Genomic DNA, 27813 nt, shown 5'->3' with positions numbered 1-27813 from the left:
ACAATAGAGCTACTACGAGCTTCCAAAAGTATGATTTGTTGGCCGCGAATGAAGGTTGGATCTACCTAGAGCGGCAGCAGCATTATGACCAAATTCAGAGCTACTCCAGCAAGTGCAGTGAGAGCGATGTAGGCTGGTCCAGAGAGCTGAGATGCGACGCTAAATGTCAAGACCGCAATAGCTGAACAAGAAACCAGCCGGATGGCCAATTTTATACGTTCCTCCGATTTGCACACACCGGCCCCATGAACACGCCGAAGGTGATGAACGCCAGGCCTCCAGATATGATGAGCTTCACGTGATCAGGAGCGTCCTTCAACAGAGGGTATGACGTGACGCACGCAGGTGGGCATGCGGTATAACCTTGCAGCATAATATACCTTGCAGGATTTTTGCCACCTCCTGCAAGGAAAAGGATTTTAGTGCAGTATAAGCTTTTTCTTAGAAAGGCACAATATTAGAGGGTGAATTTAGGCAATACCAAAACTACATCAAATTGAAGAGAGGTTCACTTGATTTGTAGTGCATAGATTGTCTCATAGAGGATGTATATATGGATGGCGCGATTTGTTTTCATAATGGGTTTTGATGTGGTACAGTGACTATGGACCGTTCAGTCATTTCGATCCATCACCTATTAAATTACATCATAGTAGGAGGTAATAGATGGAATATTTATTTATTTATAAGTTTTTATTTTATAAAACAAAATAATTTTTGGAAAGTTTTAGATATAAAAAATAATTTTGTCTAGATTTGATTGATGCATGTGTGATACGACGGATATTCACTTGCTTCACGGGAAAAAGAAATATCCCTGTAGGTTCGGATGGAACACAAAGGAAAATTGGCTCACATGATAATCAAATTAATTTTTCTGTGTGCTTTACGATTTTTGTGCAATTTGACACAGAGTAATTAGTGGTGCCAAAATTTAGCTGCGCGTGCACTATTTTTTGATGGTTCGCGCCTCCAAAGCCAAAAATCTCTGGAAAAGCCGGGTCCTTATCGTTCCTTTTTTCCAGGAATGTTATCCCTAATCCCTTCTCTCCCAATCTATCGTCCGCCGCCGCCCCCTCACGTTCCTCCCCAACCATGCTCACAAACGTGGCGGCTCCCCATGGGTGCATCGTCCTGGCCACCGTCGGCTGCGTCCTCGTCGCCACCGCCACCTCCTGCCTACACGCCGTCGACTGGCCCCCAAGGATCCACGCCTCTCCCGCTGGCTCGTGAAGCGGTTCATCAATTTTCTATCAACAACTTGTTTTTCTTGATGGTTCTATTGTGACAAAAAAAATTACGAAGACCTTGAAGGCCAACCTAAGAAATAGTGTGGCAGCGACAGAAAAAGCTATACATTTCTCGAGGGCTACCTGATAGAGCATTGTACCAAACCCATAGAGAAAATACTCCGTGGCGGGAAAACATTTAACCTGACAGATTGCTAAACCCAAGGACGCATAATTTTTCTGTGAGCTTGCCGTCAAAAAAAACTGCCAGAGATATCTTTCTGTCGGAAAACAGGTAAAAAGAATATCTCTGTCAAGTTATCCTTGACAGGATTTGCTTGTCGGTTGCCTGACATAATTTACTTCCCTGGCGGTTTTTTCAGCTTCCTTGACGGTTTTTCAACACACAGAGATAATGTGGTTTCCAGTAGTGAATAGCGACACGCTCAACCGCGACATAGGCCGGAAGAAGAACATCACTGTCAGACAGATGTTTGACCTCGCTTATGAGCACACCGATGGAGAAGACGCCGTCAACGTTAGCAATGGCAGGTACAAGCCCGTGTCGATTACAATGTCGATCCTTCTTCGTCCAAGAAGGACCACAAATGCAAAAGGGACCTTGTTGCCAACACCGAGAAAGGCGGAGGCGGCAAGCAGGAGCGGAGCAATTGAGACAAGTTCGACATGAACATGAACAGTCTAGCTAGAATTATGGCTTTGTAGTAACCCACCTCGCCAAGGACTGCAATACATACAAGAAGCGGATCACAGAGGAGGGCCACAAGGAAACATCAAAGGGGGCCACCCGAACAACAACAAACGCAAGGATGGCGGTAATGATCAGGATGAGTTCCCAAATGTTGAATACACCATGGTCATCTTTGGTGGCCCCAAGGCCTATGAGGACCAGTGGCACCAAAAGCTAACGCATTGGGAGGTCTACGCTGCCGCCCCAGCTACTCCGCTCTACTTGCATTGGTTTGAATGACCAATCATCTTCGACAGTAGCAACCATCCTGATCGTGTCATAGAAGCTGTCCAATTCCCTTTGGTGGCCAGCGTGATGGTGGAGAACATGAAGATGACAAAGGTCCTCATGGACAGAGGATGCGGTATTAACATCCTTTACAAGGATGCCTTCGACGGGCTTAGGATCGACATAGGAAAGCTGCACACCTCGTAGTCTCCTTTCCATGGGATCGTTCTAGGTCTGCGTGCTATGCCTTTGGACATGATCATCCTCCAAATCACGTTCGGCAGTACACTACGATAGAAGACACTCTCCTTTGAGGTTGTAGACTTCGAGGGGCCTTAGAATGCTATTTTCAAGAGGCCGCGCTATGCCAAGTTTATGGTATTACCAAACTACACCTACCTCAAGCTGAAGATGTTAGGCCCGTATGGTGTCATTATGGTGTCCGGAAACTTCTAGGAGGCCTATGAGTGCGATAGGGAAGCCGCCAAGCAAGTTGGCCACACCCTTTACTTCGAGGAAAGCAAGCTGGACTTTGAGATAAGGTATAGAATGAGCTCCAGGAGTACAAGGTATGTGCTCCCACCTCCAAAACACAAGCTGGTACCATTAACCCCGAATGGCGCACGCCCACCTCGCTCTCGCCATCAGCCTTGACTCCATCACCGGCCTCCACTCTTGATGTCGACCCTGAGAAGGTGCAGCCCGGGGGAAAAGATGAAGACCCAAGCAACAACGGGAACATCCCAATTTAGTCCTAAGAGCTACTATGGGCCTCCCATCAATAAAACTCGGTGCAAGGTCGGGTGAGAGATCCTTACATAGGGGTATGTTAAGCCTCGGGATCAAGGGTTCCTGTAACACCCCAGGTGTTTATCACCAGTTAAGCAATGGGTTTGAGCTCAAACATGACATGTCAAGTGGTAATCAAGGTGTCAAGATCAAATTTACATGATGGAGCTCCAACTTAAACTTGGGCCACGCACAATTGCTTACATATGGACCCTTGTTAAGATTATGCAAGAGTAATTCTAAACATACTTCTTCCATGTACATTACATCCACACGCATCCATCTAGACCCGTGGAAAAGTTTCATGAAGTTTGGAATCAAAAAGTCACATGAAATGATAAGTCATATCTTTGCATGAATTGATTTATCAAGTGGATGGAAGCCTATGAAGTCAAACAAACCTTGGTACTTTGCTCAAACAACTCCACTTGCACTCATGAACAAAAGTTATGAAGGGTTCATGTTGAGCAGGTGGCCAGAAAATGCCTCAATCGGTAAATAACTCTAATTTAAGCTTTACAGTGACGATACTTTGACCTATGTGGACCAACCACTTACAGTGCTTGCATGGAGTTGTACTTTAAATAAAAGTTGAAGATTGAGTAGAGTAGAACAAACTTTGTTTTTGGAACAAGAACCAGATCAACTTGGAACTAAGTCAAACAGAGGCTCGAAAATTGAATTAGCGGCTGTTTTCAGACTTAGAATTTTTCTAAGTCTGGAATTCATCATCGTCGCCATTGGCATCCCGCGTTCTCCGAAATTCGTTAAGCAACTTGAGTTGGTCCAAAAATAAAAGTTGAAGGTAATATATTGGATAAGAGCATACAAAAGGTTGCACTAAGTTTGACTCCGTTTTGGTCCTCAATTTTGCGTTTACTTAACCGCTATCAAGGCACTGACACTGTCATTTTGGGGCTTAATTAGCCACTAACCTACAGCCCTAATGGCCAGTTACCCTTAATGAAAGTTGGAGAGTACCTAAAGAGCAACAACTTTGGTACAGGCACCCAGGTCTGAATCCATGTGGATTATGCGAAAAAATGGACTCCAAGTCGGGCACAGCGACGCACGCCACGTATTCGAGTTTATGTCCGCGTGGCCGCCATGCACCGATAGCGCCCCCACCATTGCTGAGCTTCGCTGCCGCGTGCATCCACGCCCCTGCCTCCCTGTCGCGTCCCTGCGCCCTCCAAGGTGGATGCCGAGCTCCCTCTGGCTCACTCGTTCGCCCTCCCATCGCCCCTCTCGCTCGCCCTTGCCTCTGCTTACTCGCACAGAGCGCCGGCGGTTGCCATGCCCGCCTTGCCAGCGAGCGAAGCTTCCACGCCGCCGTTCCTGCTTCTTGCTGCGTCTTCCTTGCCCGACCAACCATCTGGCTCCCTTGCTTCGCACGCGTGCTCGTTCGGTCCAGCGCTGCCGGGGACCGCTCGTTGCCACGGGCAGCCATGGGTGCAGCCCCTCCCTACGCGTGTGGCTGGGCACAGCAGGCCCTAGCCGGCCAAGTCTAGGCCAGGGCGTGGCTAGGGCGCGGCCACGGCCGAGCTGGCCGCCCCCCCCCCCCCTTGCCGCGGTGCCTTTTTCCCAGCCGACCGATGCATCCGCGGGCTAGTTCCGACGCCGCAGCGCCCCTCTGTGTCTCATGTGTTCAGTTTGAAGAAGAAGGAGCGCCGCGCAAATAGGAGCTTTTCCAGGGGGTTATGTGAAGAGTCAGTGACTCATGTGAATAGTGCCATAAGGACTGGTTTGTAATTATTTTGCAGGAACTTTGGAAATTCATAGTAAATCGTAGAAAATTCGTAAAATAGTAAATGTGGACTTTTTGGAATCCTTGTGAAATTCTCTATGCACTAGATCTATAATATTACATGTTTTACTTTAAAGTTTTAGCTGTAAAAATAGATTTATGCCTCTAGGTTTTTAATTCTAGTTGTATTTGTCTTTTTCATAACTGTAGATCTAGGGCTCCAAATGAAGTGAAATTTTTGTGGCATGCTACTCGTGTGATAGTTGATGTGTGGTAAAAATTTCATGAGTATTGGATGAAGTATGAGTGAGTTATTGGTTTATCTTGCTCTCACATGAATTCTTGCTTTAGCAACTTGTCTTTTTCATAGAGGTTGCTATACATATCCAAATGGAGTGAAATTTGTACAGTAGACTATTGATAGGATATGTGAGCCACTGTAATTTTTGTAGAATTTATTGTATACTTTTGGTATATGTTCATTAAGTCACCCTGTTATATAAAATAAATTAAGAAATGCATTAAAAGAATTTAATTGGCCATGGACACTAGGTTTTCTGGTGTTCTTTAGTCATGTGGGAAATGTTGGTAAAGTTGGTTTTGCCTAATTATGTGTTTGCAACATAAGTTAATATTTATTTTCTTGCCAATGTAGTTTTTGGACAGATCTGGGAACTTAGCAAAGTTCTTCATGATAATGTGCTTTGTTGTGAAACTTGTTTATACAAAAGTTGTAGATAATTCATGTATCTAGCTTCTATTAAAATTTGGTGTCATTTGGCCAAGTAGTTTAAGAGTTACAGCTGTTTAAAGTTGGGTTTCAGAAATGGCTGTTTTCTGTCAATTGTGGACCAGTTTCTGTAAATGGATATATTTGACTTAGTTAACTTGAGAATCATGCTAAGATGATTAAAGATGAATTGTAGAAAATTTCATAAGCTTTCCATAATGTCTTCTTTCAAGTCATTTGGATTTGTGTAACTCCAGTTATAGCTAAATCTTGTAGCTGTTGTTTGCATGTCCAGAAATTGGCAGATTCCAATTATAGTGCTTGCTTGTATATTGTTAAGTGTGACGTATACCTTGAATGATGACTGAGTTAGAGCACTTGAGATCTTGGGAAACTTGTGTCATGATTGGTATTGTCGTCTTCTTTGCCATCTTAGCATGATAGATTGTGTGATGTTTAAGTTAAGCATCGCAAAGTACTTAAGTGTGTTAGTGTAAACTATGCTTGTCTTGCTTGCTATTTTGTGATGTGTCTCATGGTACTATTCTTCATATTTATGCACTTGCATATTACATCTCATCTAGGTACGCTAGATGAACCACGTGAATGACGTGATGTTGGAGCCAAACCCGATGACGGTGTTTGATGGATCTATCCCGAAGATGGAAGGACTAAGCGCTTGCTAGGATCTGAGATGTCACCAGGATGGTGCAAGCTAACTGAACTGACTGTGGCGGATCCCAGGCAAGCCCCGGAGCATTATAAGTCTCCTAATTTATAAAAGTAATTCTTTCTATATATGAGTTATATATTGTTGCATTAAGTTGTAGGAGTTGATTGAAACCGTTGATGCATTTATTACTATCCTTGTCTACCTTATTACCTTTTTACCCTGTTAGGTCAGGATCGAATAACTGCTTAGCCTTGCTTAGACCGGTAGCGATCGGTGATATCCGGTCACCTACATTTATAGGTGGTTACTGGAAGAATTTAGCTATGGAAAGAATGATATCCTGGAATTAACCATGTGTGATGGATAATTGGAGACCGGACGGAAAAAGTTGGAGGCAACCAGACAGGGTTCTGGGGTGCTGTTAGTTTCCGTCTGTGTCGATTAAGGACCGACCGTTGTTGGGCCTCGAGTCATGTTGAACGCATGCCTTACATTTAGCTGGCCGGATAAAGTACCTTCCGACCGCGAAGCTGGGAGATTTTTCGGACCGAGTAGATTGCCCGCAGCGCACTGTGCCGGAGCAGGTGTGGTAGGACACGGGGGCGAGATGATAAGACCAAAGTGCAGTCGGTCGGCCCCCGGGTACATGTGGTTCCTGGCAAACTCGAGATTCCTGGAAAGTTGACTCGGTGATCAATATCTTACTTTAGCGGGTGAGTGAGGTTTGTGTAAGGAATAAATCACCAGCTGGTTAGGAATCGATTCGAATCACCATCGCTCCTGGATAGTGAGCACTTGACTCGAGTTACTTCATCGTAGTAATTATTATGGAACAATGATGGTTATATGGATGGTATGGGATATGCTAAATCTAAATTGGTAACTGGATGTTATTGGTTAATCAAGTGATTGCTATAGTACAGGTGCTTACCTAGATGGATAGGTCATAATAAAGATGATGCAAAGTACTTAAAATGATTTCTTCATGATAGCTTATGCTTTTCGCAAATAAGTCAGCTAGCCCACTAAAGAAAGCCTTGCATAATCCTTGGTGTCACTTTATTTCTAGTTTACGACGGGTAAGTCTGGCTGAGTACATTCGAGTACTCAGGGTTTATCCCACCTTGTTGCAGGTGATGTTCTCAACCTGTTGATGATGGTGGCTAACCACCGGTGGGCTCGGTGATTCTATACTTACTTCTCATCTATATGCTTTTGTCGGATGATGTCACTATGCTAGCAATATATTTGGAACTTATATTAATGTAATCATTTGAAAGCTATGTTGTTTTCACTAAGCGGTTTTGAAACCCAAACTTGTACTATTATTTGTTAACCCCTTTGTAATATTATTTCCGCTGCAACCCGATGTATGTGATGTGTATTTGCTTAATCACGCGATCTTGGTTGTGATGTTGATTTACCGAGGTCTTTCGGGACACTCGGCGGACTACCGGGTTTATATGAGTGAAAGTATGGGTGTGTCAGCGTGTTAGCGGGGACAACCGTACTTGATCTTATATAAATTGGGCGGTTCTGTCACAGTTCCCGACCAAGAGTCCCCTGACCGACCCTTCTAGGATCGCCTGTGGGAACATCCCCATCGGGCATGCTCGCGCGTACCCTCCAACGAAGGAATCAGGCTGAGCCCGAGCACGGCCGCCGCCTTTGTTCAGGACTCGGGGGCTCGCCCGAGCCTCAGGCACCAGGTCAACGAAAGCCTGGACCCAATCCTTCGCTCCTTCCTAGTCTACGACGCCAGTTAAGGCTCGGGGGCTCCCCAGCGCTGCCCCGCAGGCACAGCTTTGTCAACCGCTCCTCCGATAAGGTCACGCACGGGGCATGATGCAAGAAGACAAACTCCTCCGCTGGCTTCACAGGCTCGGGGGCATCCGAGCCCACGCGTCAGCCCCTCAAGCTGGCCGCCTTCGCCACCAAGAAGCCTCTAGAAGGTGCACCTGGTGGAGGCCGGTCCAAGCCGACACAGCCTGACACAGCGTGTCAGGACAGAGCAGCCGGACGACTCCCAGAGCTTTTTTGGCTCCATGACACTGCCATGGTCCACACGACGCCGCTACAAGACCCTCCTAGATTCCAGTGCATGTAGACCATAGGCTCAACTCCCCCAAACCGCCATGTACCCGACCTACCTCGATATATAAGGGGAGATCAGATCTTAAGAGGGGGGACGATTCCTAGTAGATCATTCGAGTCCTCACCGTTCAGCTCAGGCTCTGCATCGAGAGCAGAGCAACCCAGAGAGGGGCACCGAGAGCTCCTCCGCTGCCTCCATCGTCTTCCGCCTCTCTGACGAGGGGGAAGGAACCACTAGCGGCGAGGCTTTCCTAGGATCAGCGTCGAGTGATCCCCTACCAAATCTCTCTTTTTTGTGTCTTACACTCTGTTATAACCCCTCAGATTTTGGGTGCTCTTGAGTATAAGGATCATCAACTGCTGGACGTAGGGCGCCCATAGTCCGAACCAGGATAAACCGTTGCGTACACTCTGTGATTCTTGTGCTCTTGAGTCTACCTGAGCCACCGGAGACACGCACTGTGACACTCGAAGAACAACAATGCTTGTCACGGTTTTAACCCCGCGACTCCGGGCGAGTCACAGGTAGCAGACGATAGATGAACTCCAGTTATGTCATTTACATGCCTAATTTCATTTTATAATCGTTCTTTTTAGATTCAGCAAAATTTTCCTTCATATGAATAAAATTCCATCACCTGAAAATCTCGAAGGGTACCTCTTCGAGTCACTCGAGGGCTAGATTCTTATTTTCTATAGTTTTTCCCCTTGGCTTCTTAAGCGCCTCGATACGTTATACTAACTCATCGAGGTACTCAGGGGCTACTTACTCCTAGATTTCTCTGCAATTTGCTTCGGAGTTGCATCCTGATACGGTTATACTAGTCTATTGGGACGCTCTGGGCTACTAAGGTTGAAATGATGATGCGTTCTATTCTATCAACACCTAGATACGTTATACTAACCTATCGAGGTGTTTGGGGCTACCGTCATGCTACCATATTTGGTATCGTCTGTTGCCATCATTTTGGGACATTGCACATATGGTGGTCGTTCCTCATAGTCCTTGTTTCTTTTTAACAGGTTCTTAGGGAGAAGGGTGGCAAGACAAGATCGGGGTTGCTGGTGTCTGTAACGGCGGAGGTGGAGCATCAGCTCTTGTTGTTGAGCTCGCATAAGAAATATTGAATAAGGCTCAAAACAGTGAGTATACCTAGCATTCATTTATTACATGATGGAGCATTGAAAATGACCATCAGTTATCCCAGGTGCTACTGTCTGCATAATTCAACCGAGCATGATTGAGCAGTCATTCTGCCGTGCCGCTTCATTAACCATAGCAGCATGATGTCGCAGGCGCAATCATTCTGGCAATTAGCACCAGCTCCCTGAGGCGACCTTGTACTCTGCTCTTACGTTGATGTATGTTTAGTGTTGTAGCTTGCTGAAGATTCTTAAGTTAATTCGGCAATAAAGTGTGGTGTGTTTCTGCTACCCGCATCTTTATTTACATCCCATTTGAAGACTCCAGTTTTAAATGTTTGTGTCAACTGAAATTCGTCTACTGAAACTCTGAGGATGTTACAATGGAGAAGCCCGGGTTCCAGTCCAGGTAGAGCAGGGCTTGGAACGGGATGACATGGTTCAAATCAGTTGTTGTTACTGTTGCTTCCAGTTGCCTTGGTCTCATCGATGAGTTGAAGATACTTGGAGCCTGCCTGTCTTTAGCTACTCATCGCTACAGTTGTCAGCGTTTTCTGTGAATGGAGCTCTGTTCTGTTCTGAGCCTTGTGAATGGGTGATTGCTCTGCACCTGCTATAACATGCTCTGTTATCTCCTTGTGTTTATTAATTAACTGCTGTCAGTCTCCAAAATTGAGATGGATGCCAGTCATGTTGATATCATGAATGGAGGAGTACGTCATCAACCAATAATACATCTTCTATAACATTACTGTCCCGGCCCTCTCCCTCACTTGTGGCCTTTAATAATACATCTATTTCTACCTATACTAGTACTCTTTACTACAGTTCTATTTTTCTTCATACCCTGCACTGCACGGCAAGTTCGTCCTTTTCTTTTGGTCGATGAGGAAAAAGGAAAAGAAAATAGCTCTTCGTCCACAGCGTTCAGACAGGAGGCGCTGCGGCCTTTCCCTCCAGCTCCAGCTCCACGTCGGCGTCGGCGGCTGCCGGCTTCTTGAACCTGTACCAGCGCGCGCAGACGACGTAGTAGACGAGGTTGACGGCCGCCATGGCGGCGATGAGCAGGTAGTAGAGGTCGACGCGTCCCTGGTTGAGGTCCTGCGCCAGCCAGTCGGGGCGTCCGTCGCGGCCGCCCGTGGTCCGGTGCACGACGCTGACCATGAGCCCGCTGGCGTAGCTGGCTATGGCGAAGCCCAGGGAGAGCAGCGCCCCCGCGACGCTGCGCATGTTCTCCGGGAACTGCTTGTAGTAGAAGTCGATCTGTCCGATGATGGCGAACGCCTCGGAGAGGCCGGCCAGCATCTGCTGTGGCACGAGCAGGAAGCAGGAGGTGCTGTCGCCGACCCTGCGGCGGTGTCTCTCGACGGCGGCAGCGACAAGCATGGTGACGATGGAGAGGACGATCCCGACGCCGATCCGCTGCAGCTGGGTGATGCCGCCCTCGCGCTTGGTGAGGCGCTGCATGGCTGGCACGAGCACGCCGTCGTAGAAGGGGAGCCACAGGGTGAGCGCCAGCATGTTGAAGACGACGAAGGAGCCCGCGGGGATCTGGAAGCTGCCGCGTCCGACGTGGCGGTCGGTCTGCATGGCCTGGAGCACGTTGTAGTTGCCGAGGTTGGTGAGCACGATGTAGTAGACGATGCCGGAGGACCAGACGGGGAACAGGCGCGCCAGGCACTTGACCTCCTCCACCTGCTGCAGCGTGCAGAGGCGCCACGGGTTGATGGGGTTGTCGGCGTCGTCGTCAGGGGTGCGCACGGCGGCCTTGTCGAGGCAGAGGAACTGGTCGGTGTACGCGATCTTGGAGACGAGGCTGCTGCGGTGTGGCGGGTCGTAGAGGTCGGCGGGCGAAGGTGCGGGGAGACGGCGCTTGTGCACGGCGGCGACGAGGACCTGTGCGAAGCTGGTGAAGGGGCTGCCTTCGGGCCGGACGCGGACGTAGAGTCGCGTGCCCATGAAGAAGAGCGCGCAGGAGAGGCCCATGAGCGTGGCCGGCACGGCGAGCCCCAGCGCCCAGTTGACGTTGCTCTGAAGGTAGATGATGACGGTGGCGGAGATCATCATGGCGATGGTGAAGGTGAAGTAGTACCAGTTGAAGAAGCTGTTGATGCCCCGGCGGCCCGCGGGGGTGCGCGGGTCGAACTGGTCTGCGCCGAAGGCCAGGTTGCAGGGGCGTATGCCGCCGGCGCCCACGGCGAGCAGCGCGAAGGAGGCGAGGAGCACGGCCATCTGGAGCGACGACGGCCTGGTGGTGGGTTTGGGATGAGCCGCGGGGTGGAGGGACGGCACGGCGGCGGTGAGGGTGAGGATGATCATGCCGAGGAAGGAGGCGATGGAGGCGAGCGCGATGGTGGTGTAGCGGCCCAGGTAGCTGTCGCTGAGGAAGGCGCCCAGGAGCGGCGCCATGCTGACGGTGCCCGACCAGAGGCTGAGCAAGGTGGCGGCGCTGGCGCCCGTCATGCCGTAGACGGTGGTGAGGTACACCAGCAGGTTGGCCGTGGTGCCGATGGTGCCCAGCTTCTCGCACGTCTCGTTCCCTGCATGCCCATGAATCATGACCGGTTACGATTAGCCATTGCATGCGCTTGCAGTTCTTTCCGTTCATGGATCTTTTAGCTCATCAAAATGAATGAATGAATGATTGCTCGATCGAGAGGGAGCGAGTGATGCTCATGCATGTATGCAGCCTGCTGGTTGCCACGTAGGCACGCAGTTATTGGCTTTTCTATTGTGTGCACACATCCACACACAGATCGATCCAAAGGCCCAGTTTAGATGCTAAATTTTTTGCAAAATGAACACCGTAGCATTTTCATTGTTATTTGGCAATTAGTGTCCAATCATAGTCTAATTAGGCTTAAAAGATTCGTCTCGTGGATTTCGTCTAAGCTGTGTAATTAGTTTTATTTTTTATTTATATTTAATGCTTCATGCATGCGTCCAAAGATTCGATGTGACGGGGAATCTTGAAAAATTTGGCAAAACGAAGTGGAACTAAACAGGACCCAAGTGACGAAGTCGAAACAGTGCACAGGAGCTGCTTTATTAGCTTTTCATTTCATTTCACTGGTTGGTGTCTCGGTGGTGTACGTGACTGCTGCCGGCCTGTTTGCTCCGTCGTATTTGGTTTATAAATTATAGTTTATTAATCAATGAATAATATTTTTCTTTCACACCAAATTAGTTAATAGTACTTTCAATCATGGCTTATAAGCTAAATAAACCCAAACGAATAGGGCGGTACATCTATAATTCGATCTACATGGTGGTGAGTGAAAGAAAATGGCGTGGTTGTGCTTGTGCATGTGCATGCTAAGGGCGTCCCCACGGTTGTCCTGCCTGCTAGCTAGGAGGAGCAGCTGGCCAATCACGAAGAAAGAGAAACCAAAAATTCACGGCGCTAGCGAGATAGCAAGAGCTAAACTAGCACGCTTCTCAAAAAAATTCTCTGACAAAGGTAGCACTATCTGACTTCTCAGTTTTTTTAATTAATCGTTTTAGGCTTCACGTCAGCTAGCGTTTTGGAAAGCCTGTTTGACGTAGGGCTGCTTCTACATGGTGGTGAGGACGGAGGACGTGTGTGTGTATATATATATAGGAGTGGTGAGCTCACCTATGACGTAGGGCATGGACTTCCATCCGCGGTAGTTCTCCTCTGGCTCGCCCGCGTCGGATTCATCGGAGAGCTGCTTCGTCTTGGTGGTGGTGGTGGTGGTCGCCGTCTCCTCGGCGGCGGCGAATGTGGGCGCCTTGTCGTGCTGCGGCATCTCCAGCTGCGGCTGCGGCCGCTGATCGTCGGCTGCTTCCATGATCGTCGGCTGTCGTGCTGGGATCGAGGACGACGACGACGACGACGGGCAGGCTAGCTAGAGCTGCTGCTGCTGCTAAATGCTCAAACGCTGCTCATGGATGGATGGATGGATCTCCTAAGGTAGTAGCTGGTCTGCTCTGCTGGTGGTTTGTTTTGAGCGAGCGAGCTTGAAAAAAATAAGGTGGTCTGAGGAGAGCGAGGAGGAGCCACCGGGTCGGCCGTACGTATAAATAAGCAAGTGGGCGAGCCCAGCCCCGGATCAGTACCTACCTAGTACACGCCAAACGTATACGTATACTACAGTAGTACAGAGACGCCGCAGAAAGCGACAAGAAACAGGGCGGCGGCAAAAATAGATTTGAACAACTAGGTACTGCATCACAATTGACACATGAGGAAGGTACAACCAAACTACGATGTGTGTGTATATATATATATATCAACAGTACAATCATACGTACATGAGTTTTGGCTGGTACACCCACTCTATCGTCAACTTGCAAAAATAATAAACGTGATTGACCCAATTCTAGACCATCTTCTGGAATCCTATAACTGAAGTGAGTGATGTTCATCGGAACTGTTCCATAGAGTCCGAATACTCAAAGGTTGATACATATCTTTTCACTACAAAATTAAGTAATAAGTTGATAACCAAACTACCTAATTCGTAAAGAAAAAAAATAGTCTCACCAAACTAACAGAACTCTTGCTAGGGTATCTTGTATTTAAGCCGGAGCTGAGGGAGTACTAGTTTAGTGGTGTGTCTACCTGCCTGTCCATATCACATGTTCGTTTGTTGGTTTCAGCCAGGCTTATTCAATCAGCCAATAGTATTTTTCTCTCACAAAAAACCAACACCAGCCAGCCCAAACCAGCACCAGCACCAACCAGCGAACACGCCGTATGTATTGATCGTCAAGCGGGCCTGTATTGCGTGCAGGTTCAGGTTGCAGGATACGTTAGTTCGTTGCACCAGCGTAGCATACGAGAGTTTCTACGGCTGATAAATCGACTGATGATGTTGATTTACTATGATAAAAAATATTGTACCATAATTAATAAGCTGGACCGATAGCGAAAGTGGCAGAAATATCTCTAGCAGCCACACACACACGCGCCTTTATTTTGCACCCTCCTCCTAGCCCTATCCTACCAATCTCTGCCACTCTGTCGTTAATGATGAACTAGGCACGCCTGTTCCCGCCCTCCAAACCAAATCATAAACTAGCTAGTAAACTAGTAATAAAGAACTGTAGTTAGGCACTCTACTTTCCTCCGTATATAGATTTTGTTTTTATTAGCGCGCGTGTGGATCATCAGATCACAGATAACTGAGCTCTTAGTTCGCGAAAAGTTTTTTCAAAAAGTATTACAGTATCCATCACATCGAATCTTGCGATACGTGTATGGAGTAATAAATATAGACGAAAAAAAAACTAATTGCACAGTTTGGTTGGAAATTACGAAACGAACGTTTTGAGCCTAATTAGTCCATGATTAAATATTAATTGCCAAATAAAAACGAAATTACTACGGTAGCCAAATTTTCAACTTTTCACTAACTAAACACGGGCTCAAATCCAAAGAGAAAATTGCACGCAATCTTTTCTATTCTTTTTTGTCGAGACAGATCAGAGAGAAGGACGACCCGTGATCATGATACATACAGCCTAATTCCATTTTAGCGGACATTCATCCATTTTTATTCTGGCAAATGATCTAACCGCTGCTACGTCTGCCAGTCTGCCACCAGCTTGTTTGTTTGGCTGTGGCGTGTTGTAAACGATCGTAAATTTTCAGTCAGAATAGTATTTTTCTCTCACACAAATCAGCCAGCAGTACTTCTTCACCAACCAGCAACGATACGAACCAGCCAACTGAACAAGCGTTGCATCTAAATTCACTCCCTTTTTATTTTTACAGTGCGTCCGTGCCCAGTCCTATTCCCACGACTTCTTTTCCTTTTATTTTCTAGCACTTTTTGGTTGTGGCTGCTGTAGACTAAGGAACCGTTTGGCCAGGCTCCTGTCGGCTCCGGCTCCGACACTGTAGCAGGGTGTCGGCCGCTGGGCGGCCGACAGGAGGCTGCGGGAGCTGGAGCCAGCGGAGCTCGAATTTCTGGCTCCGGCTGCTGCGACCGCGTCTGTGAGTGGGGAGGGGAGGAGAGAGAAAAGGAGCTTTGATGAACAGTGAAATACGTATAGATGAACAGTGATTTCGGCGCAGGAGCCGGAGCCGCCCGCAGCCAGCCAAACGGGTCCTAACACTAGCACTATTATACGTGAACGTTTGTTATATTAATTAATTAATTAATTAATAATGTACTACACTGCTATTTTAAATTTTTTTTCTTTTTCTTTTTTTTTCTTTTTATAGTAATCGATCGATTTTTCTTTTATGTATGCTACCAATATATCTGCTAGTATGTTATAATATTAATTTATATATCTAAATTGTATAAAATAACTTATGTACATAAGTTGTATAGAATAACTAATGTACAGATTGTATAGAATAACTTATGTATATAATTTGTGTTTGACAACTTTTTGTATATAAGTTGTGTTTCATAACTTTTATATTTCTAAGTTTTGGTACAAGTTAATTCGTTCTTTGTGTTTAGATCCTGTTCGCTTGGAGGAATTTTGGAGGAATCTGGATAAATCTGTGAGAGGAAAAAACACTGTTCCGGATGAAAAAAGAAGTGGATGAAGCCGGGTTTAAGGGCACGCGAACGGGGCCTTAATAACTTTTGTGTTTCTAAGTTTTGGCATAAGTTATAAGGTACCTCGATGCACTGCCATTGCCGCCGCCCCCTCCTCGGACAACACTGCCATGCTGCCGGTGCCGGCTGCCGTGCCGGAGGACGAGAAAGAGGCCATGGCCCTCTAGGTTTGGCTTTGGCCTCGCGATGGATCAATGGGATCTATCGATCAGTGCATGCGGCAAGGGTTTCACCGGACACCGGGGTTTCAATTTATCGTCACCAATCGACTCCAACTCTTGAACGTACGTACACGTGTGTGTGGACGGTAAATTAGGAGATCCCAAGGAAATTGGGCCAAGTTGTAATTTACCAAAGTATTTGTATTTATAGGCTTGTTTGTGAGAGCTCCAATAGCGTCAGATTATATATATGTAAAAAACAGCTCTATTCGACAAATTTGTACCCAAACGGTCTAGCTTCATAAAATCTGGAACCACCAAAAACTTGGATCTGAAGGCTAAATCTGTGGATCGGATTTCATGGAGCTCCTCAAGATGTGCTATGAAAACAGGGGTTTCATACCTACTCAAGAGACACACTCCGCAAATGACGGCGCAAATCGTGTTACCTCCAACCCTTAAGGAGCTAGAGCCTGGAGGAGGGATAATTTTAGAAGACTATATAAAATTGAAATAATTCTAAGTAAGAAACAAAAAGGTAGAGCAAGATTTTACGTATTTCTGAGTTTAAACAAATTTCTATGAACTTTCTAATAATAAATCAGATTTGTAGTATTTTTTAAAAGCATATTTATTTTAGTTTATAAAATTTAATTGACCTCTCTGAACTATCATAGAAGTTAGATTTACCTTTCTCGTGGTTGATTTGGTGCTACATCAGCCAAAATCACTCTCAAAACCGCTAAGATAGGTAAATTTAACGCTTTCAAATAGTTGTAGGAGTCTAAAAAACCGATTTTCTAATTAAGGGAGGTAAAATCAAACTTATGCAACAGTTGAGGGAGATGAAATGAAATTTTTCTTAGAAGCTTCCTTAGGAGGCTGCGTTGAATGATATATGGGCCACAGCAGTAGATGATGGGCTCTCCTTGGCCCACCGGCCTAGGCACCGTGTGGCATTCCAAGAAGGCTTGATTTTACAGGTTTCAACAAAGTGCATCCTTTTCCTCAAAAAAAAAAGTGCATCCTTTACAACGTTTATTTCTGATTTTGTAATACATAGATAGAAAACAGAAGAAGCTTCCAAAATCAATATTCCTTATGGGTTAGTCATGGTATCTCTTCTCTATCTCTACGCTTAATAATAAAAAAAATAATTAAGAGTATCGTGTAACCCACCCCACCCCCCCCCCCCCCCCCCCCCTCATGTGGAGTCCGTGTCGTCTGCGAAATCTAAAGGAGATCGTGTCCGTCCTGTGTTCACCACACTCGACCCCGTAAAATTAATCGTGCGATCAGTCGAGAGAATGTAGATAGCGCCCCGTTCGCTTTCTGAATCTTGGCTGAAACTCTATTCTGGATGAATTGTTGTGAGAGAAAAATACTGTTTCAGCTGAAAAAATAAGCCGAATAAGCCGAATATGAGGCGAAGCTGCTAAGATTGGTGATGCAGCTCAGCAGCTGGACGGCGGCGCGACGCTGGGTGGCTGCGTGAGTAGGTGCTGGGGCCGAACGCGCCGGCAGCTGCGCGACGTGGCGCTGGTGCCGGACACCGGCGGCGGCGCGGCGCGGTGCTGGGGCCGGCCGCTGGCGGCGGCACGGTGCTGGTTCGATCATGCGACAAAGGCATGTCCATATAGGCCTGCAGTCTGGATGGGAGACTACAAGTGTCCATATGGGCCTGTAGAGTCTGGATGGGAGACTACAAGTAAAACGGGCCTGCAAGGCATGTCCTAATGCGACCGTCAATTCAAATGGACCTGCAGCCCAGACGCACATTCATGCTTTCCTTTAACAAATCTGTTAACGTTAACGTTGTACATGCAATTTCAAATAATAGTAGTTAATTAATTAAGTAAATAAGTATGTCGAGATTATGAGCCTCATTTTATAGCTACTTCCAGGCATATCATCCCAATTATTTAGGGATCACATTCCAATCTTCAAACCAATCATTCTGAAAAGGTATAACCTCTGGAACTTAAAATTGTCGATCCACGTTCTACGTACCTTAGAGCAGCCGCAGTGTTGGGTTTTTGTCGGTTCGATACATTTATTGTAAGCATAGCACCGGGTACCATACACTGCAGGCTGGGTTCGATGGAGGAGCGGCTCCCATACATAGAACCCGCCTCTTTCCCAATAAAAAAATATATCACTGACACACATAGTAAACGATTGTCTTTTTTTTGGGTGCGTGGGTCCCAGCTAAGGAGCGACTCCGGTTCGATACGCTGCGGTTGTAAAACAATAGGACGAGTCATGTCATCATGAGGCCCAGGATAGGAGCGACCCCGCTCCTTCACATTGCGGGTGCTCTTATTCCTCACAACCTTGGTACCTGGAACTTTGTGTACCTGGAACCTTCGTACCTGAAAACCAATCATGGGAGGTGTGAAGACTCAAATAATAGTAATAGTGGGAACGTCATGTTTGTATTATCAAATCACACAAGTATTAATTAAAAAATGTGAAACTAATTTTGTTAGGTTTCTATAAACTAGATCTACATGATATATGTGTGATAAATAAAGATCATGAAACATGCTTTATATTCTATATGTAATTAGATTTGTGGACTTCTTAATATATTCATCTAAGCCGTAAAATAAAAAATTGTGACCTGATGCAACGCATATAGGCATATATCTAGTAGTATATAAAATAAGCATAAATTAATATCAGGAGAAATAGACAACAAAAATCTGGAAAAGGTGCCCACGACAACCAAACAGAGACTTAACATAATTGCATAGGGCTAATAAGCTAGGTTGGCCTAACTTGAACAAACACCCATTTCATTATAGGAGGACCAAGAGATCAAGTTGGTAACATTAATGTAGAATGCGAACAGCATCAGACCACAGCACCCACAAGTTCAGAATTATAAGAGCGCATCCGACCAGAGCACCAAAAGCTCAGAATCACAATAGAGCTACTACGAGCTTCCAAAAGTATGATTTGTTGGCCGCGAATGAAGGTTGGATCTACCTAGAGCGGCAGCAGCATTATGACCAAATTCAGAGCTACTCCAGCAAGTGCAGTGAGAGCGATGTAGGCTGGTCCAGAGAGCTGAGATGCGACGCTAAATGTCAAGACCGCAATAGCTGAACAAGAAACCAGCCGGATGGCCAATTTTATACGTTCCTCCGATTTGCACACACCGGCCCCATGAACACGCCGAAGGTGATGAACGCCAGGCCTCCAGATATGATGAGCTTCACGTGATCAGGAGCGTCCTTCAACAGAGGGTATGACGTGACGCACGCAGGTGGGCATGCGGTATAACCTTGCAGCATAATATACCTTGCAGGATTTTTGCCACCTCCTGCAAGGAAAAGGATTTTAGTGCAGTATAAGCTTTTTCTTAGAAAGGCACAATATTAGAGGGTGAATTTAGGCAATACCAAAACTACATCAAATTGAAGAGAGGTTCACTTGATTTGTAGTGCATAGATTGTCTCATAGAGGATGTATATATGGATGGCGCGATTTGTTTTCATAATGGGTTTTGATGTGGTACAGTGACTATGGACCGTTCAGTCATTTCGATCCATCACCTATTAAATTACATCATAGTAGGAGGTAATAGATGGAATATTTATTTATTTATAAGTTTTTATTTTATAAAACAAAATAATTTTTGGAAAGTTTTAGATATAAAAAATAATTTTGTCTAGATTTGATTCACTACCAGAATCCTTATATTTCATGAGAGTGAAAAACAGTCACGAAATACGGTTTTACTCTCACGAAAATAATGCGTGAGGGTACACCGTCACGTATCACCTCTCACTATATTAGACTCACGGAATACATAATTTCATGAGAGTTCACCGCCACAGATTCTTTTCATGAGAGTTCACCGTGACGGCCACCCTCATGAAAATAATGTGGCCACCAGATTTGCATCAGTGTTTTCATGACAGTTTTTTGTGGTATTTCGTGAGAGCTCACCGTCACGAATGGATTTCGTGAGTCAGGTTATTTCGTGAGAGTTCACCGTCACGATTGGATTTCATGAGAGTTTGGTTATTTCGTGAGAGTTCACCTTCACGAATGGATTTAATGAGAGTTTGGTTATTTCGTGAGAGTTCACCATCACAGATTGATTTCGTGAGAGTTTGATATTTTCATGAGAACACCACCACGAAAACAAGTTATTTCCTGAGAGCAACCACCATGAAAATTACCCAACAAGAGCATCTCAATCCAAATTCCAATTGCACATATATGGTCCAAATGTCAATACAACACACACACACACACACACACACACACACACACACACACACACACACACACACACACAGATATATATATTCCGATTTCAACACAATTGTCCAACCATTACAATAAAAGCTCATAGTCCTAGACTTCTAAGCAATCCAACAAAAGTTCCAGCACATCCTGTCTCATTCCTAGCCATAACAGATGGTGGCGATAACTTTGGTGGTGCCCATATCTAACAACCAACCTGCACAGAGCTGTAATGAAGAGTATAAGAAAAAATTCTAAAAATGTAGATTTATCTCAAATTCATTGCCACAGCCGAATGGTAGCAGGAAGTTTTTTCCCTTTAATGAAAAACAGGGTCCAAGACAACAAAATCAAATACCAAAACTGAATTCAAATGGATAGCAACCAGCTGTTCTAGAAATCTAAGTATGAACAAAAATCACTCAATCAACACATCGAGTATTTCAGCATGTAATAAACAGAAACAGCTCTACATGCATTAGTTATTTATTTGATAAGGAAACCAATCATGAAAGGAGAGCCTTCCCCCCAATCACTAGCTGGTTCAAAGCTTAAAGTTGGAGACAAACTACATATGTAAACATAAACAATTGATAAATTAATCATTCCAAATCAAGAGCTAGAATATGGAAAAAATCAAGAACAACATATAGCTTCAAAGCATAGTAACCTGATGTTCTTATTTCTTAACAAACTTCAAATTATCAGGAAGTGCATGTTATACAGTAGCTAAATTAATTATGGACTTAAAAAAATGAGACTACATGTTTGGTTAACTTGCAGAATTCAAACTTTAGAGAGACTACATAGCTAAGAACAATATTAGAAAAGTTAAGAACAGATCTTTACCAAGGTACTCCGTAGTGGACTGCAGTGGTCCACCATAACACAAAAGGAAAGTAGCCATCTCATCACCAAAAAAACTTGAGACACTGCAAGTAATTGGGAAAGGATAGTGCATAAGAATTTACCCTCGAAATTAATAGGAGAGAAGGCTGCAACTAAAACATGAATTCAGTGACTTCTGAAAAAACAACGGAATACTATGAACTATCTCCAGAAGGCGCTAGCAGTAGCACACAACACACTAGATTTAGACTTGCAGTTGCAGAGAAGACACAGGCCCTTTATATCTTCTATTCGAATCATGTAAAGACTTGCAGTTGTCAGAGCTATTGCCTACAAAGTCAGAATACTTCATCTAGGAAAAAAAAGAACTTTTTCTTTGCAGGCTGGGCTTATAAGATGGAAGAAATGAAGGATGAGTACCTTTCTATCTTTTTTCCAGGATAGTGTTCTTCAGGTTTCTGTCGTCTTGTAGCACATCTCTTGAGATTACTATTCAACCTACTCTAATCCCGGATCCAGGCCCTGTACCCCTTTTGGATCCAAACTTCATCTCAGCATATGCGTCCAACTGAAGTGCCAAATCAAATATGTAAAAAAAGACATTATCATGCTAGTGCCAAATCAAATATGTAAAGAAATACAGTTTTTGCACAAGCACAAGTGCATTTCCAGTCCCTCCAAAGATGCACAGCAGAATACCAGAAATCACAAAGGCTCTACCAGTTCATATTTATAGTTCATGAATCAAATCAATATATCATATAAAGGTGCAGATAATCCACTTTTTAAGTAAGAGGAATAGCTCAGTAACAGACAGGTTATAGATATGATAGAGATTCATTATCAGTTAGATCATCATCATGCAAAAATCAATATTGTATATTTACAATGGCATCCTTTGCAGTGCCGAGAAACCAACAGCTATAGAGATATAGATCTACATATGCTTACACAACATAGAGTCTAGTAATATAGGCTTAAGTTTTTCCTTACTCTCAAATTAATATATTTCAGTCTGTTCAACAAATTAATTAAATAACTGTACTTTTCAACTTTCGCATGTAATCCTTTCTATCCTATGGAGAAGAGTGTTCTGCTTGGGCCTGCCCAACACACACTCATGGTCTACGCATGGACTCATGCATCGGACGCTGGCCAACACAGGCTAAATCCCTTGTAATCCTTTTTATCCTATGGAGTCAGGTAATATAGGCTTAAGTTTTTCCTTACTCTCAAATTACGTATGGTTTAGGCTAAATCCCAGGAAATGAGTACATGTACACATCTCATGAGACTACTATTCAACCTACTCTAATCCCAACTATGCAAATACATACAGTTCCCAGGATTCAATGGAAACAAATGAATCTTCAGAAAAACATAGATACTTGCAGCTGCAGAAATTGGTGTCGCTGCAAGCTAGTGAATCTGCAAGCGAACAGAAATTGGTGCGTTTTGCACAGGAGGAAGGGAAGGAAAGGGAAGGGATGACATACCTTGTGCTTCATTGTCGCAGGGGCCGACGAAGACCTGGCGTACGGCGGAGGCGCCGTTCGCTCAGAGGCTGCGACGGAGCCCGCGAGGCTACGGCGGATCCGGCACGTGCGCCTGCGCTTGCGCCCGTCGGTGCCGCGCCACAAGCCGTCGTCATGCCCCGACCTCGACCCACGCCGTCCTCCGGCTGCTCATCGTCGTCGTCCTAGTGGAAGGGGCGCCGCCACCGTACGGAGCCGCTGCTCGAGGGAGCACCATCTCCAGAGCTGAGCACGCGATGCCGCTGCTCCCCAGCTCTCCGCGCTGAGGGGTCGTGCCGCGCGAGGGAGGCCTCAACCCCGCGCCGCCGTCGTGTCAAGCACGGCCGCGAGAGTGCCACCTCCGTCACCTACCAGTATATGCCTGAGTAAAAGAGAGAGAGAAAAGGGAGAAGAGATCGAGAGCAGGAGATTAGGAGGTTAGGGTTTGGGAGGGATGAAGAGGTTCGTATATACTTTTGCTTTTCGATCCAACGGCTCTGATTCATCCGGGGATCATCCAAGGGTTGCAATACATCGGGCCAAAGAAATGGGCTGACCAAGCCATTGCTATTGGGCTTTGGCCTGCATAGTAATAGGATTAATTACACTTCCAAAAATTTTATGAACTCTAAATAGAATAAGACATAATTTTTAAACTATAAGTGAATTCAAATAAAAAACTCCTCAACTACAAAATTTTAGAAATCATCAATATCTACAATTTTTGTTTTGGTCATTTCTCCGTAAGACTTTGTTTTAACAATTTAAAATTTGAATTTTAAAAAATGAATACTTCAAAAAACATTTTGAAATAGTAAATGAATTCAGCTAAAAAAGTTATCAACAACAAAGTTGTAGAACTCATCAAGACCTACAACTCTTATTTTGGTCATTTGTGCATCCGATAAAGTCATAGTAACATTGTTCATAAACTTTACATATGTCTCATATGGTTTCATAAAGTATAAGAGAGATATATAAATTTTGTGAACAATGTTACAATCATTTCATTGGATGAAGAAATGACCAAAATAAAAGTTATAGATCTTGACGAGTTGTACAACTTTTATGTTCACGACTTTTTTAGCTGAAATCATCTACTACTCCAAAATGTTGTTTGAAGTTGTGTTTTTTTGGAATTCAAATTTTCAATTGATAAAACAAAGTCACATGAAAAAACAGCCAAAATAATAGTTGTAAGAACACAATAGATTGATAGAGCACGATTTTAGAAACATTTAGGAAAAAGAATCACCGTATTTGGAGTTAGCATGAGGGAGAAAGACTAGTTACCAAATTTCGCTACCGATTAAAAGAAGAAAACCTTTGTTCATGTTTTTGAATTTCTAGTATTTAAGCAATTATTTTTGTACTAAGAACATGTAACCATATTTCGTGGGGGTGGAATCTGACTCTCATGAAAATGATTACTCTCATGAAAATAAATAATTTCATGGGGGTATTTAAATACTCTCACGAAAACAACCAATTTTCATGACGGTGCGTGGAACACTCTCATGAAAACAATTTTCGTGAGTGTCTATTATCACGAAAATCATAACTTTCGTGGCGGTGTCGAATCACTCTCATGAAAATATGTTTTCGTGGCGGGGATTTACATCACTCTCATAAAAATATTATTTTCATGAGAGTTTGTTTTTCACTCTCACGAAAAAACGTCCCTCTCACGAAATATCCAGTTTCTGGTAGTGATTGATGCATGTGTGATACGACGGATATTCACTTGCTTCACGGGAAAAAGAAATATCCCTGTAGGTTCGGATGGAACACAAAGGAAAATTGGCTCACATGATAATCAAATTAATTTTTCTGTGTGCTTTACGATTTTTGTGCAATTTGACACAGAGTAATTAGTGGTGCCAAAATTTAGCTGCGCGTGCACTATTTTTTGATGGTTCGCGCCTCCAAAGCCAAAAATCTCTGGAAAAGCCGGGTCCTTATCGTTCCTTTTTTCCAGGAATGTTATCCCTAATCCCTTCTCTCCCAATCTATCGTCCGCCGCCGCCCCCTCACGTTCCTCCCCAACCATGCTCACAAACGTGGCGGCTCCCCATGGGTGCATCGTCCTGGCCACCGTCGGCTGCGTCCTCGTCGCCACCGCCACCTCCTGCCTACACGCCGTCGACCGGCCCCCAAGGATCCACGCCTCTCCCGCTGGCTCGTGAAGCGGTTCATCAATTTTCTATCAACAACTTGTTTTTCTTGATGGTTCTATTGTGACAAAAAAAAATTACGAAGACCTTGAAGGCCAACCTAAGAAATAGTGTGGCAGCGACAGAAAAAGCTATACATTTCTCGAGGGCTACCTGATAGAGCATTGTACCAAACCCATAGAGAAAATACTCCGTGGCGGGAAAACATTTAACCTGACGGATTGCTAAACCCAAGGACGCATAATTTTTCTGTGAGCTTGCCGTCAAAAAAAACTGCCAGAGATATCTTTCTGTCGGAAAACAGGTAAAAAGAATATCTCTGTCAAGTTATCCTTGACAGGATTTGCCTGTCGGTTGCCTGACATAATTTACTTCCCTGGTGGTTTTTTTAGCTTCCTTGACGGTTTTTCAACACACAGAGATAATGTGGTTTCCAGTAGTGAATAGCGACACGCTCAACCGCGACATAGGCCGGAAGAAGAACATCACTGTCAGACAGATGTTTGACCTCGCTTATGAGCACACCGATGGAGAAGACGCCGTCAACGTTAGCAATGGCAGGTACAAGCCCCGTGTCGATTACAATGTCGATCCTTCTTCGTCCAAGAAGGACCACAAATGCAAAAGGGACCTTGTTGCCAACACCAAGAAAGGCGGAGGCGGCAAGCAGGAGCGGAGCAATTGAGACAAGTTCGACATGAACATGAACAGTCTAGCTAGAATTATGGCTTTGTAGTAACCCACCTCGCCAAGGACTGCAATACATACAAGAAGCGGATCACAGAGGAGGGCCACAAGGAAACATCAAAGGGGGCCACCCGAACAACAACAAACGCAAGGATGGCGGTAATGATCAGGATGAGTTCCCAAATGTTGAATACACCATGGTCATCTTTGGTGGCCCCAAGGCCTATGAGGACCAGTGGCACCAAAAGCTAACGTATTGGGAGGTCTACGCTTCCGCCCCAGCTACTCCGCTCTACTTGCATTGGTTTGAATGACCAATCATCTTCGACAGTAGCGACCATCCTGATCGTGTCATAGAAGCTGGCTGATTCCCTTTGGTGGTCAGCGTGATGGTGGAGAACATGAAGATGACAAAGGTCCTCATGGACAGAGGAAGCGGTATTAACATCCTTTACAAGGATGCCTTCGACGGGCTTAGGATCGACATAGGAAAGCTGCACACCTCGTAGTCTCCTTTCCATGGGATCGTTCTAGGTCTGTGTGCTATGCCTTTGGACATGATCATCCTCCAAATCACGTTCGGCAGTACACTACGATAGAAGACACTCTCCTTTGAGGTTGTCGACTTCGAGGGGCCTTAGAATGCTATTTTCAAGAGGCCGCGCTATGCTAAGTTTATGGTATTACCGAACTACACCTACCTCAAGCTGAAGATGTTAGGCCCGTATGGTGTCATTATGGTGTCCGGAAACTTCTAGGAGGCCTATGAGTGCGATAGGGAAGCCGCCGAGCAAGTTGGCCACACCCTTTACTTCGAGGAAAGCAAGCTGGACTTTGAGATAAGGTATAGAATGAGCTCCAGGAGTACAAGGTATGTGCTCCCACCTCCAAAACACAAGCTGGTACCATTAACCCCGAATGGCGCACGCCCACCTCGCTCTCGCCATCAGCCTTGACTCCATCACCGACCTCCACTCTTGATGTCGACCCTGAGAAGGTGCAGCCCGGGGGAAAAGATGAAGACCCAAGCAACAACGGGAACATCCCAATTTAGTCCTAAGAGCTACTATGGGCCTCCCATCAATAAAACTCGGTGCAAGGTCGGGTGAGAGATCCTTACATAGGGGTATGTTAAGCCTCGGGATCAAGGGTTCCTGTAACACCCCAGGTGTTTATCATCAGTTAAGCAATGGGTTTGAGCTCAAACATGACATGTCAAGTGGTAATCAAGGTGTCAAGATCAAATTTACATGATGGAGCTCCAACTTAAACTTGGGCCACGCACAATTGCTTACATATGGACCCTTGTTAAGATTATGCAAGAGTAATTCTAAACATACTTCTTCCATGTACATTACATCCACACGCATCCATCTAGACCCGTGGAAAAGTTTCATGAAGTTTGGAATCAAAAAGTCACATGAAATGATAAGTCATATCTTTGTATGAATTGATTTATCAAGTGGATGGAAGCCTATGAAGTCAAACAAACCTTGGTACTTTGCTCAAACAACTCCACTTGCACTCATGAACAAAAGTTATGAAGGGTTCATGTTGAGCAGGTGGCCAGAAAATGCCTCAATCGGTAAATAACTCTAATTTAAGCTTTACAGTGACGATACTTTGACCTATGTGGACCAACCACTTACAGTGCTTGCATGGAGTTGTACTTTAAATAAAAGTTGAAGATTGAGTAGAGTAGAACAAACTTTGTTTTTGGAACAAGAACCAGATCAACTTGGAACTAAGTCAAACAGAGGCTCAAAAATTGAATCAGCGGCTGTTTTCAGACTTAGAATTTTTCTAAGTCTGGAATTCATCATCGTCGCCATTGGCATCCCGCGTTCTCCGAAATTCGTTAAGCAACTTGAGTTGGTCCAAAAATAAAAGTTGAAGGTAATATATTGGATAAGAGCATACAAAAGGTTGCACTAAGTTTGACTCCGTTTTGGTCCTCAATTTTGCGTTTACTTAACCGCTATCAAGGCACTGACACTGTCATTTTGGGGCTTAATTAGCCACTAACCTACAGCCCTAATGGCTAGTTACCCTTAATGAAAGTTGGAGAGTACCTAAAGAGCAACAACTTTGGTACAAGCACCCAGGTCTGAATCCATGTGGATTATGCGAAAAAATGGACTCCAAGTCGGCCACAGCGACGCACGCCACGTATTCGAGTTTATGTCCGCGTGGCCGCCATGCACCAATAGCGCCCCCACCATTGCTGAGCTTCGCTGCCGCA

At 45.1% G+C, this 27813-nt stretch overlaps 1 protein-coding gene and 1 long non-coding RNA gene across 2 annotated transcripts; both read right to left on the bottom strand.

The window, feature by feature from the left end:
* Positions 1–10081: 10081 nt before the first annotated feature.
* On the bottom strand, positions 10082–13108 carry LOC136509056 (protein NRT1/ PTR FAMILY 2.9-like). Its single transcript, XM_066503856.1, has 2 exons — positions 13001–13108; positions 10082–11924 (listed from the first exon to the last, which is right to left on the bottom strand). The coding sequence occupies exons 1-2, from the start codon at positions 13014–13016 to the stop codon at positions 10312–10314; spliced, it is 1629 nt and encodes a 542-aa protein (XP_066359953.1). The 5' UTR covers positions 13017–13108; the 3' UTR covers positions 10082–10311.
* Positions 13109–20344: 7236 nt separating this feature from the next.
* On the bottom strand, positions 20345–23129 carry LOC136509290 (uncharacterized). The gene is made up of 4 exons (XR_010772305.1): positions 22693–23129; positions 21617–21764; positions 21197–21279; positions 20345–20574 (listed from the first exon to the last, which is right to left on the bottom strand). It is a non-coding gene; the product is annotated as an uncharacterized lncRNA (long non-coding RNA).
* Positions 23130–27813: the final 4684 nt, after the last annotated feature.

Source organism: Miscanthus floridulus, chromosome 15 (assembly GCF_019320115.1).
Source record: "Miscanthus floridulus cultivar M001 chromosome 15, ASM1932011v1, whole genome shotgun sequence".
NCBI lineage: Eukaryota > Viridiplantae > Streptophyta > Magnoliopsida > Poales > Poaceae > Miscanthus > Miscanthus floridulus.
Note: the sequence above shows the minus strand (reverse complement) of the source record. Positions and strands in the feature narration are given on the sequence as shown.